The following is a 12,744-nucleotide window of genomic DNA, read 5'->3' as shown; positions in this document are numbered from 1 at the left end:
TGGATATATACTGCACTACTAAGGACAATGATTACCTATGGGGCAGGAATCTGGGTAGAAAAAACTGAATTCAGCACACAAGCCAGAGAGTTACATGAACTTTAATGGCTGACTTACATGAGTATCAGTGGGGCAATGAGGACATGCCCAACGGCATCCGTGGAGGTCCTTCTGGGATTAACTCCTCCCCGTCTGCACATACAGATGCAGGCAAGTAGGGCAATCTTTAGGCGGGGAGCTGCCTAAAGCGAAGGGAGATTGATATTCTTTCTAGACTGTACCTCGAATTATTGATACCAAGGGATAACATGACAACGAGGTTTCACTTCGATAAAAAGTTTGAAACACGTTGGAGTAATAAGGCAAACTGGGAGAACGTGGCTGTTACATACGACTTAAACCAGAAACTGATTACTGGGTACACTGACGGATCCTTTAGAGTAGATGAAGTGGGTGCCGGGGTCATTGGTCTAAGGAAAATGTACTTGGAGATCCATTAGCTCCTCCTCAGATACACTAGCATACTCCAGGCGAAAATATACGTCATAGACAGGAACTACAGGAGGCAGAATATTTCAGTTTCGACTGACATCCAAGCAGTGATCAAGGCACTTAGGTCCAACCAGGAGAACTCTAAACTGGTATAGGAATGCTTTGAGAGACTCAATACGCTCGGGTCACTCAATATGGTCTGGATACTCTGGGTTCAGGCCATGGTGGGTTGGAAGGCAACAAGGCAGCGGACGAACTAGCCAAGAAGGGAGACGGGACGCCTTTACACGGGCCAGAACCCTTCTCCGATTCATAGTGGGAATTTACACTGCTCACTGCTAGGGATATCTATGGACGCTGCTTGCAGGTTCTGTGCGGAGTTTGTTGAAACCTCTATACGTCCCACGTTCTGGGACAGTGTCAGGCACTTGTGCATAGTAAGTCGAGCACCTGGGAGAACACTTAACACCAGATGCAAAGTTGACAAATTTGGAAGTTGGGAATATACTGAACTTCCTAACGGTTATAGGCTTTTTTGAGATGCTATAGTTAATAGGTACATTACAACCAGCAAAAAGGGCACAATAGTTCTTTACCGAATTCTTTAACAAAATAACAATACCCGCAAGGCAGCTATCCTGTATGTCTGTAACAGATTTCTGAGAGGTTCCACCTGGGTCCGTCATTGGTCCTTTCGTGTGGATATTAATGTATGACGCCATTTTCTATTACAGCTTTTTAAAGGGTTGACCGTTATTGGCTTTGCAGATAACGTCGTAACTAATGTGAAATAACATTTCAAGGAGTTTAAGGGCCTCGCACATGAGAAATTTGGGAAACTAAGTCCCGGTATCGCGCTTGCGATATTGACCAGAGACTAAATTTCAACCTCACATTTTGGGAATCGCACGCACACTTTTCTCATAATCGGCTGTACAAATTGACACGAAATTTGGTGAGAGGACGGGAAATGTAAACCCTCACCCATGTTCTTCAGAGGATTCTTCTCTCGAACGCGGCCAAGAATTCGCAATTCTTCTTGCTAAGAGCCCAAGTCTCCGAGGAATACGTGAGGACTGGCAAGATCATAGTCTTGTACAGTAAGAGGTTTGACCCTCTGGTGAGACGTTTCGAGCGGAACAGTTTTTGTAAGCTGAAATAGGCTCTGTTGGCTGACAAGAACCGTGCGCGGATTTCATCATCGTAGCTGTTATCGGTTGTGATTTTCGACCCTAGATAAGAGAAATTATCAACGGTCTCAAAGTTGTATTCTCCTATCTTTATTCTTTCCGTTTGACCAGTGTAGTTTGATGTTGGTGGTTGGTTGGTTTGGTTTTCGGTGCTGACGATGCCACCATATACCTTGTCTTGCCTTCATTGATGTGCAGCCCAAGATCCAAGACCCCGTCCTGGATAGTACACATAAATCCCTCCGTCTTAGCCAAGAGTTCCTCAGCATACAGCCATTGGTTGGGCAGATCCAATGGCTGCCAAAGACAATTCACGTGTCTACCGTGCATTGCCTTCGACTTCCATTCATCGATCCGTTCTTGATCTGGCTTCACCCCACTGAGAGAATTGGAGGATCGATCCTTCAAGTTGAGTTGAGTCAGTCCACAGTGTGCTTTACAAACAACCGCATGCAAGGGACTCGCCTGCTCTTTTCTGTAAAAATAAGCGCGTAGTGAGTCGACTTGGCGATGGTTGTGATGGTGATGTTGTGCCGCCTCATCAACCACGCCTCTACCTCTGATGTCACGAGGGATGTTCATCCGCTCCACGGCAGAATTTGCATTGCATTCGGAATTTGGAATTAGTGATCCGTATCCGCCGCTGGACGTTTTCCTCCACGGCAATATTCTGAATGCATATAGTATGTCAGTGAAGGGATAGCGAATACATTCAATGCGCTTATTTTATTCTTCCTCAAGAGATGCGATTTCACTACTAGCTTTATACGTCGCAGGAATTCGGACAGCAGAGCATCCTTCAGATCACCAACTCGAACATGCGTTCCTTGCAGAGTTCCTAGGGACTTGTAGAAGTCTGTCTCGGTCATAGCTTAGATGTGGAGGTTACCAATGCTATGTTGGGCATGCGGCTCGTGATGATCTTTGCGAATGGCTTGGATTGGACTTTTGTCTAATTCAGATTCTATCCGAATATCACGGCTGAACATGCCCCTCCGTATATGGATAGGCTCTGAGGTATTGGCATCCGCAGACTACTACACTGTCTGGACGCTCTTTTGGGATTCGTTGAGTGCGGCGTGGTGTTGTTGATGCCGCCTCTCTTGGTCACTAGGTCTGCGTTGATCTCAAGTCGAACACGCTCCCTGATGATGGCCGGGATTGATTGATTGATGCGAATAAAAAAGCGGTTCTGGTTTGTAATTCGCTGCACAGTCACGTACGCGAATTGCGGGAAACGTTCGACGAATCTCTGGTGAAACGGACAGTAAGATGTTGCACCTGGCCTCGCCGTTATTTCCTAGTAGGAACGGACGATGAAGAAGTTTATTTCTTCAGCCCACTTCATCCGCTGCCCATGCGAACCTGTTGCCACAGATTGTTGCGAAACAGTAGCAGCAGGCGGAGCAATGCTCCTCGTTATCGTCGCGCCTAGACGTCAAATCGGTTTCGACGCCATGCTGCCTTAAAAAGTCTCCTTCTCCTCATTTTTAATAGAGAATTTTATACCAACCTGCCGGTTGTGGTGATAACTTCCTCAGTGAGTAATCTGCAAGACTGCAAAGTTTCTGCACTTTCCTTACCTACCCACTGAGACGCTGCATCCCTCCTTTCACAACTGGGCTTGGAGAGTTTGGTGGAAACCGCAATCTGACATTGTGAAAGTTAGGATCACGGGTAGTGTTCCAATGGACTTAGGAATGTTTTCGGTTTAGGGTGAAAACAGAGATGGAACCTTGAGATATCTCGACTGAATTGGTGATTGAAAGAGAGATAGTTGTTACTGAATCTAATTCGAAGCCGGGATTTTTTGTAGAATTTGGTTTTCATGATTAGGCGAGCATATTCAACCAAGTGGACAATACGGTTGGCGAACGAGATTCTATCGCCACTACCGTATCACTGTGATTGGTTTGGGTTACGACAGTCTGTGTAGATAGGTCTGCTGCTTTTAGGGACGGAAATGATTTCGGTATTTCTGAAGCTCGCAGATAGGGACAGATAGGGACAGATAGGGACGAAGTAGTGAATGCGATTTTGTCAAACCCGGTTTACCCTTTTTTCCCTTCCAGAGCAATAATTATCTAGCTTAATTGCGTGGACGGAGTGATGACAAATTCCATTCTAACAGGATCATTGAATAAATCAAGCAATAAAAAACAATATATAATAATTCTCAGCAATTTATTTCAAACAATGATCAGTCTCTTTAGAAGCATTCGTTGATACTTGGGAGAGCTCCTTGGCAGTGGTTCAACCATCCGTACCAGGCCTTGAATCCTTGCTGGGCCTTGATCTTCTTGGCGCAGTTAACAGCGCCGGTGATGTCATCAGAAAGAAGAGCAGAACAAGCGACGTTGCATTCATTGTATGAGCTGATGTTTCCCTTGCACCAGTATTTGTTGTTAATTTGGAAGAGACCATAGTCACGGGTTCCGTTGGAGTTGAGGGCTCCTACGGCAGCGGTGTTGAAGGACGACTCGTGTTGGACGAGACACACCCAGTTGGCGAGGTCAGCCTTTGGGATACCATGAGCATAGAGAGCTTGAGCAAGTCCGCATTTGGTGAAGACCTTGCCTTGGGCTGGGGCGAAGGCGCAAACGAGGGCAATAGCCAAAACAACGAATACTTTCATTTTGATAAGTGCCTTCCTGATACGATTCAAAGAGACTGATAGTTCGTTCCTTTTTTTGTCGTTTTTTTATAGTGCCAGATAGTTGAGAAATTTAACGTAAGTAGACGTTAGAAGTAGTTATTTCATAAATAGAAGCTCAGCATGATAAGAATAGATAAGAAAGTAATTTGAATGACTAAAATTGCAATTAAAAACTATCGACAGTTGTTCCTCTAAGATTATTTAAACATATCTGCTGATATGAGGAATTGTTTTGTCAGTCTATATTCAAATTTCCTGATAGGAAAAATGTCGTGTGATACAGAAATCAGCCGATATTGTTTGCTTACGTATTTAGTAAATTTTGCGATTAATAACTAAACAAGCAAACAATAGGTATCTACAGTTTTTTTTAATACTGCAAGGTGTTAATACTCCGTCATAATTATAATACTATTAGTTTTCATAGTTTGAGGTAAAATTAAGAAGATGTGCTCCTATTTGCATAGAATAAAGTTACTGATCTAATCACAGTTTGATAAATCAATATTTGTAAATAGATACTCGCCCAAATTATGTTATGAGATCTAAAGTAGTTTCGAGTGTAAGCAGAGGCTGAGAGAGTAGAGAGAGGTTGATGCCTGTTTTGTAATTATATACTCTTTAGGTACTCTTTGGGAGCTAGTGTAATGGAAGTTGACAGTTGAGACGTTCATAATGAAATTTGTAATGAGCATTGCTGTTATCCAGAAATGTAGTAGGAAGGCCATTTAGCATTTAAGTGCAGCTTTATTAAAGGGCTCCATTAACATGCGCTTGCACAACGTTGAGTTTAGTCATGAGTCAGAGCCTGGCTAGGAGGTTCTGACTCACGATGGACGCTAGCCAATCTTGTAGTATAGGTCATCATCATCATCAACGGCGCAACAACCGGTGTCCTGTATAGGCCTGCCTTAATAAGGAACTCCAGACATCCCGGTTTTGCGCCAAGGTCCACCAATTCGATATCCCTAAAAGCTGTCTGGAGTCCTGACCTATGCCATCGGTCCATCTCAGTCAGGGTCTGCCTCGTCTTCTTTTTCTACCATAGATATTGCCCTTATAGGCTTTCCGGGTAGGATCATCCTCATCCATACGGATTAAGTGACCCGCCCTCCGTAACCTATTGAGCCGGATTTTATCCCCAATTTGACGGTCATGGTATCGCTCATAGATTTCGTCATTGTATAGGCTACGGAATTGTCCATCCTCATGTAGGGGGCCAAAAATCCTTCAGAGGATTCTTCTCTCGAACGCGGCCAACAGTTCGTAATTCTTCTTGCTAAGAACCTGTAATATAGGTCCCGTAACAAAAGCTTGGAGTGATACCCACGACGAAGCACAACACCTTCGAAATGTCTGCTGATCCAACACCAGTACCCCTTTCACAAAATGCTGTTTGATGACCTAAAAATCGCTGGGAGTTTCCTCCTAATGAAAAACTGCATATGGGGGAGGATAAACACGAGTTTCCCACCCCTAAAATGGTGAAAAATTGTACGAACTGGTCCTTCTAGTAGAGGTGTGGTGAATTGGGCTGCCTACTCTACCCGGAACAGAACTACTCGTGACGAAGCTCCAAAAGGAAAGAGGACCAACGATTGGCACACTTTCTCATGAAACGTGCACTTCCTCTACAAACAAGGAGTTGCTAAGCAGCTCTTTCCAGCCCTCGTTTCGATTGTGTCGTTTGTCCTGATGGGTTGTTTGATTTCATCATAAAACAAAAACGTTTAGAACAGAAACGAGGCGGATCCTTCAACATCTGACGGGGTAGTACGGCTGCCACTGTTTTGAAAAAAGAATCCAGCTTGAGGCACAATTTGCTCTAGTCGGTGTCACGATGCAAGCCGCACAGTTTGGCGACGAGCTCGTTGGGCTGCATAAGGGGATAGTTGAGCTCTATGAACGCTTCGGCTGCTACAGCTAACAAATTCCACGCAGTCCAAGTGGTTAGCGATATGTCGCGTGACAGTGCAAACCAACCGGCTCAGTTGCAGCAGAACGTTGCAGCGCCGTCAACATTTTTTTAAGTTGGTATAGATGGTAAATTCATGCGTCCTGGGAGTAAAACTAGATCGCGGCGTAGATCCACCTACCAAAAAGAAGGACCGGATTGTAGATTGTCATGACCCTGGATAATTGCTGAAACGTGCTGGTACTACCACAGATTTCTGGAAAAAGCCACCTGCCCCTGTCCTTTTCAAAAAATTAACTCGCCGGGAACTCTAGCAGCGGCTACTGGAAATGCAGCCTGACAATTTATGACCCCTTGCGCCAGCGCAACTACCTATTCAGTACGGGCGCTGAATTTTCGGCCTTTTCCGCATCCCGCAATCATTACCTAACACCTAAATGAAGCCAAAACTCTTGACAGCAATTTCCTCGCCGATCTGCACGTATGGCTACAATCAAGTCGATATAAGTCTAGGACTTTAACGAAGGTTTTTGGCACTTCATTATAGCGGATATCAGTACTCCCAGCTTAGGGCAAGACGTCCTGGGCTGCTATGGATTGCTAGTTAATCTGTGCAACAGATCCCTGATTGAGCCCCCTTCTGCAGGAAGAACCTGCATACCCAACACTCTTTCCATCCTTTTTCAACACAATGCTGACAAATTCGGGGACCTTTTTAAAATACTGCAACATCACTACCATCTATCAGAGTCAGTTAAACATAATGTTCAGCAGGACATCAACATTACTGGTTCCCCTATCTTTTCTGAGATGTGTCTATTACCACTCCAGAAGCTTGCAGTTGCGCAAAGAGAATTTGAAGAACTCCTTAGGTTTGGTATTTGAAGACCTTTAGAGAGCTGTTGGCCTTCGCCACTTCACATAGTCCCTAACCCAATTTCGAATGGATACCCTGTGCCGATTATGGGCTTCAAAATCCCCAAACGGATCCCCCATTCCACTCATACATGAGTTTGCGCATTGTGTCGCAGATTGCCGTATTTTCTTGACCTTGGACTTAGTCAAGGCATATCATCAAATCCGAGTAGCTTCCGAGGACATTCCGAAAACGGCAACATGTGCTCCTTCCGGACTCTCCATGAACAGAATGTGCAATGCCACACAATTTTTTCTACGAAATTTGGACTTCTGTTGGTGCTGCTTTTCACCAAAAGGTGAACCAAATTTTGCAGCCGTTGAGCTCACTTTCCAAGCAGCTGAACGCCGCTCAAAGATCCCGATTTATTAGCCGCAAACCTCGCAGTAAAATATTTCTACCAGGCCGTTCACAGTGTTTGTTGGCCATAAGACTGAGAGAGAAGTCCGACCTGACTTCGGCAACTGAGTTTTATCAGCCCACATTCAACATATGTCTGGAAAGGATAAAGTGGTTGCGACGTTTTGTCACGTGTTGTCTGGAAAGGATAATCTAATTGCGACGTTTTGTCACTTGTTGCAAAGACCAAGATCCCCGCAACTGCTGATTTTTTGGTAATCGTGAATTCGCAGATGGACGCAGTTCTTCAGAGTCTCTGCACCAACTTCAAATGCACATCTAGGGAGTTTATAATCCGCAGTTCAATGTGATGCTTAAAAAATGGACACAGGATTCTGAAAGTCACTATAGTAGCCCCAGAACATCCTTATTGATCGCAATCCAGCCGCTGGCTAATTTCCCCAGGGGACCGCCCTCATCTTCTACTGTTCTGCGTCAAGTGCTTTTGGGGCGGCCACTCATGAAATTGAATGAAATTGTGGCTGCTCCTTGATATGTGGCCTATTTATTGCCATCTCCGGAATACATAGTATAAGGTCACCGTACTTTGAAGAAACGTCGTAGACAAGTGTTAACGGAGGCTGGGAACTTTGGAGTGACAGTGGTGGTCAATTTTCATGCGCTGCTCTCATGTAGCAACACCGAAAGAACACAAGCATAGAACAGCTTCAAATTGATTTTGGTGTTGAGATAATTGCTTTTCCAAATTTTAGACAAAGTAGCGAAGGCGGATTTAGCTCTGTTAATGGGTCGAACATGATTGTTAGATACACAAGTTGATAAACGCCTTCAGTGCTCTGTCTATTAATGCAGATTGGAAGAGTACGATGTTTTATCAGACTAAGAACCTTAGTTTTGTTAATGTTTATCTTCACTCTTTCCTTCTTGCCTCTCTTCTTCCAAATCCAGAGCCATTTGACCAGGGTCCATAATCCAGTAAGAGAACAAACAGATATCATCAGTGTCGAGGTATTTTTCCTCTCTCCTGCGTAGAGCACGACAGATAGACTTCTTATTCACGCTACCGAGAACTTCTTCGAACTGGATGATCCTAAATGATCCGCAGGTTGTTCATATTTAAATCAACCTGCACTCTGCCTACCAATCTTTGAAGGTGTTTTTTGACGTCGTCTAATATTAGCTTAGCTATTACCTTTGGGAAGACAAGGAGCACGCAGAACCCCCACCCTCCCATTCTCACACTCAAAATGGGTGCCCGTCTTTAGAATATTAACGATCATCCCCTTCTTCCACTCTCTAGGAAACGTCTCATTCCCAAGAATTGTCCTAAATCTGCTGAGCACAAAGTGGTGAAGACGTTCAGCGACTCTGCCGCTTTAATCAAGCGGGGTAAAACTTCTACTAACCTGAAACAAACGATAAACGAGTTGGGCCTTGTTTTAACAGTGAGTTTAAAGTTCTTTTGGAAATGACATTCATATCGAGGCTTTGTCTCCCGGAAAAACCTTGAAGCATTCAGACCTGCGGGTGTGTGGGATCTGCTTCAGTTTAGGTATAGCCCCGCGAAAACCTCGATCAGAACATGGCCTTTGATGTTTCTAGTTCAACTACTCCAATCCATAGTCTAGATTTTGGGGCCCTGAAGCCAAAATCAGCTCCTTGAGCTAGGATTTAAGAATACATCAAGCACTGTTTGCTTGCGGGGGTTAGAAAATCTCGAATTTTCTTGTTAACAAAACATTAATTATGTCTCATTTAAGAACCAATCGCGAGGCTACGAATTTTGGCTATCGGAATTGATTTCTGACATGTGCGCATGCTTCTCGGCAATGATATCAAAGGCCTACAACCTACAGAGATAACAACTGGATATTTTGGACCTACGCGAAGTAAGATGGTGGGACAATGAAAATTACTTTGCCTCCTTTTCCGACCATGCGCTTTTGTGCTCTGGAAAGTCAAGCGATAACACTGTACGGGAGTAAAGGTATCTAGAAGGGCTAAATGCAAAGTCGAGCAATTAACTCCCTATGTTTGACGTCCCAGTCAAAACGGAACCCACCTATTCGAAGTTACCTAGTACAAAAGCGCTCTAGATATGTACGCACTGAGAAGTATGCACACGGAAAGATATAAGCAGGATCCTCGCAATGTGAAATATGGTGCACAATTCTTCGAGAATGCTAATCGATGCTAACATTTCTATCACTATTAACTCTTTCTTCCAGGACACCTTCTCCTTCTATGGCACAAATATTAATTATATCATGAATTAAATAGGCAGAATACCCTAAGACCCTACGAAAGATTCTTTCAGACTTAGTTAGATATATGCTTGATTCCTTCTTTGACTTCATCACAAACAATTGTCATGTCCAGAAGACGAAGAATACAAGAAAATAATTAACCTACTAAGAATATTAGAGGAGCCAGAAGCAAAGTACGCAATTATTCAAAGATACTTCGCCCAATTATTGGCATAAACGCTCCAAACTATAGATTATCACTATTAAAGTTTCTGTTCGCTGCCCGTCTTCCAACTTAATTGTGTATATCTATGTTCAGTCACTATCGCAGTTATCATTGGCAGATTTATTTCAAGATACTTATCTCTCTTAATTATGTCAAATAATGTTTGATTTGGAGATATCGTATAAAAATAATCAGTACGTAAATCTCCAAAGTTGCTATAAAAGGACAGGTTCCAAAATTGAAAGGCATCAGTTTCACTGAAATCAGAAAGAAGACAATCATCATGAAAGTATTCGCTGTTTTGGCTTTCGCCCTCCTCTGCGTCGCTGCTCCTGCCTGGGGTAAGACCTTCACCAAGTGCAGTCTTGCCAAGACCCTCTACGCTCATGGCATCCCAAAGTCTGAACTCCCCGATTGGGTCTGTCTTGTCCAACACGAATCTGGATTCAGGACCGACGCTGTAGGAGCCCTCAACTCAAACGGAACCCGTGACTATGGTCTCTTCCAAATCAACAACCAATACTGGTGCCAAGGAAACGTGAAATCTTACAACGAATGCCACATCGCTTGTACTTCTCTTCTTTCTGATGACATCACCAACGCCCTCAACTGCGCCAAGAAGATCAAGGCTCAACAAGGATTCAAGGCCTGGTACGGATGGTTGAACTATTGCCAAAAATCCAAACCAAGTGTCAGCGAGTGCTTCTAAATTTTTGGTTGATATGGTTGATGTGTTCATACAATAAAATGTTTAAATTGTAGAAAAGCTGTTTCTTAATTGTTTCCTGAAGTATGTAATTTATCACTTTGCCTATCATCCAATCGCCTTCACTTCACCAATTGTTTCTCCAATTGGCGCAACTGAAGGTTGTTCTTCTATTTTGGCCAATCGCTTTCTGTGCATTGATTTCTTAGCAATCAATATAGCTGATTAGTCCTTTGATTCAGTTATTGGTTTGCCTTCAAAAAGTCCCTGCATAATCCTTCTCCATCTGGTACCGAGGAAAGGGTGACAATGTAGGGACTAACGGAAATTGAATATTTTGACAATTCCCGATTAACACTCGATAACAAATTCATAATTTCCTGAGAAGATCGAATCACGCTGTTTACTTTGAACCGGTTCCAATGTGCTTCCCCTCCAACGTTCTGTCCATGCTTGCCACCATATCACCTGAAGCTACATTTGCCATCATTCTGCGCTGTGCTTCTACTTATTCAAATGGTCCAAGTCGCTTCATCACTTTGGTAACCCTTCATATCTCTATTGGCTTATTCTACCTCTTCAGATGTCATTATTGACTACAACAGCAGTAAAATTAAGTAATTTCGGGCACCTTTCCTGGGTGTAGATAACCAAGAGTGGCCCGGCCAATTAATACCTTAATTTAAGGAGTCGTAACTCTAAGGCATCAACGTCATCGTCAAACTTTCCTTAAGATCGCAGGAGACTTTCATCAAACTTTAGCAGAGGAGCAAACTACAAGGAAATATGCGTGCCGATCCCGAACCTCGTTAGCCAACATAAATAAGGGCTAAATTGTTGCATTTCAATCTATCGGCATGACAAAATTCTGAATTCTGAGCACTTCGATAGATAGATACACCTCTGTCTTTCGATGCTACGGAAACCGCGTGGCTTTGAGTAGAACAACTGGTCTGTATCACTGCTAAAAATCTCTTCCTTGTCAAACCCATTTATTGCCTTTTCTTCCCCTTACGACTGTGTGCCCCACATATTGTTGCGTCCAATCCTCGGTGAGGCTTCATGATCTTTGGCGTTCAGGATGTCCTTCCTCCAACCATCTCGATCCAGCGATCACGTCCTTTAATTTCGAAATCCGAACAGTGATGCGCTATCTTCGTCAATGGAATCCACCCAGCGCTTCCCTTCGGATACCTTTTAGGCATCTGGTATCGAGCATATGTTAAACGTGGCCAGCCTATAGTATCATAGTTTCAGAAGTTTGGTTATTTTAGTGATTTCAGGATCGTCAAATATTTTATACAACCCATGGTTATATTTGGTTCGCCAATGATCGTCCTTTCGTTTAGCTGTTATTACTCTCCTGAGGACCCTCCCCTCAAAGGTATTGAACAGCTTTTCGGAAGTCAATCGGTTCGTGTTCGCGGAGCTTTCCTTTCCAGAATAGAAGGCGCTATTTGCGAGCCGAAATTGGCGTTTCATTTCTCCACCCAATGCATTTGTTATTTCCTTTGTTTATTTGCCTTGTTTCAGCTACTCCCGCATATACAATTCTTTGATAGATTATCGGAAATTCTACCTGTAGCTTCTCCCTCCCTCCTCTTCATTGTTAGTAGTGATTTTAGTCTTAGTATGCTCACTTGACCTGGCGTTCCCGGGCCTCTACACTTTGTCAATAACTCCGTCTACCCCTCTCTTCCTTTATCCACCTTAAATTGTTTAAATCTGACTTTTGATTTTTTTTTCTCTTCTTCCAACTTGGATCCGAAGCGTAGATCGCTTTTCTCAATTCCTGATGCACTCAATCTTGGCGACCTTCCCAAACTTTTTTCGTTGAAACCCAGTAAATGAGATTCATCCCTCTTTGTGTAACTTTTAACAAAAATCATTTCATTTGACTTCTGCCCAAACTCTACTATTCCTTTTTCTCTCGTTACATGGCTAGCCTTCTACTTTTATAATCAATCCTGAAAAGTTTCTTTTGATAACGACATATCTCATTCCTTCTTCTGTTGCACCACAGGCTTCATTCATTCA

At 43.4% G+C, this 12,744-nt stretch overlaps 2 protein-coding genes across 2 annotated transcripts; one reads left to right on the top strand and one right to left on the bottom strand.

The window, feature by feature from the left end:
• Nucleotides 1-3,849: 3,849 nt before the first annotated feature.
• On the bottom strand, nt 3,850-4,373 carry LOC119654865 (lysozyme 1-like). The gene has a single exon (XM_038060454.1). The coding sequence runs from the start codon at nt 4,315-4,317 to the stop codon at nt 3,892-3,894; it is 426 nt and encodes a 141-aa protein (XP_037916382.1). The 5' UTR covers nt 4,318-4,373; the 3' UTR covers nt 3,850-3,891.
• A 5,851-nt stretch (nt 4,374-10,224) lies between these two features.
• On the top strand, nt 10,225-10,767 carry LOC119654650 (lysozyme 1-like). The gene has a single exon (XM_038060138.1). The coding sequence runs from the start codon at nt 10,285-10,287 to the stop codon at nt 10,708-10,710; it is 426 nt and encodes a 141-aa protein (XP_037916066.1). The 5' UTR covers nt 10,225-10,284; the 3' UTR covers nt 10,711-10,767.
• The last annotated feature ends 1,977 nt before the right edge of the window (nt 10,768-12,744 follow it).

This window comes from Hermetia illucens, chromosome 4 (genome assembly GCF_905115235.1).
Source record: "Hermetia illucens chromosome 4, iHerIll2.2.curated.20191125, whole genome shotgun sequence".
In the NCBI taxonomy this organism is placed as follows: Eukaryota; Metazoa; Arthropoda; class Insecta; order Diptera; family Stratiomyidae; genus Hermetia; species Hermetia illucens.
Note: the sequence above shows the minus strand (reverse complement) of the source record. Positions and strands in the feature narration are given on the sequence as shown.

Bases quoted from the DNA above. Each gene is read 5' to 3' on its own strand.
- LOC119654865 (XM_038060454.1), bottom strand. From the start codon at position 4,317: ATGAAAGTATTCGTTGTTTTGGCTATTGCCCTCGTTTGCGCCTTCGCC.
- LOC119654650 (XM_038060138.1), top strand. From the start codon at position 10,285: ATGAAAGTATTCGCTGTTTTGGCTTTCGCCCTCCTCTGCGTCGCTGCT.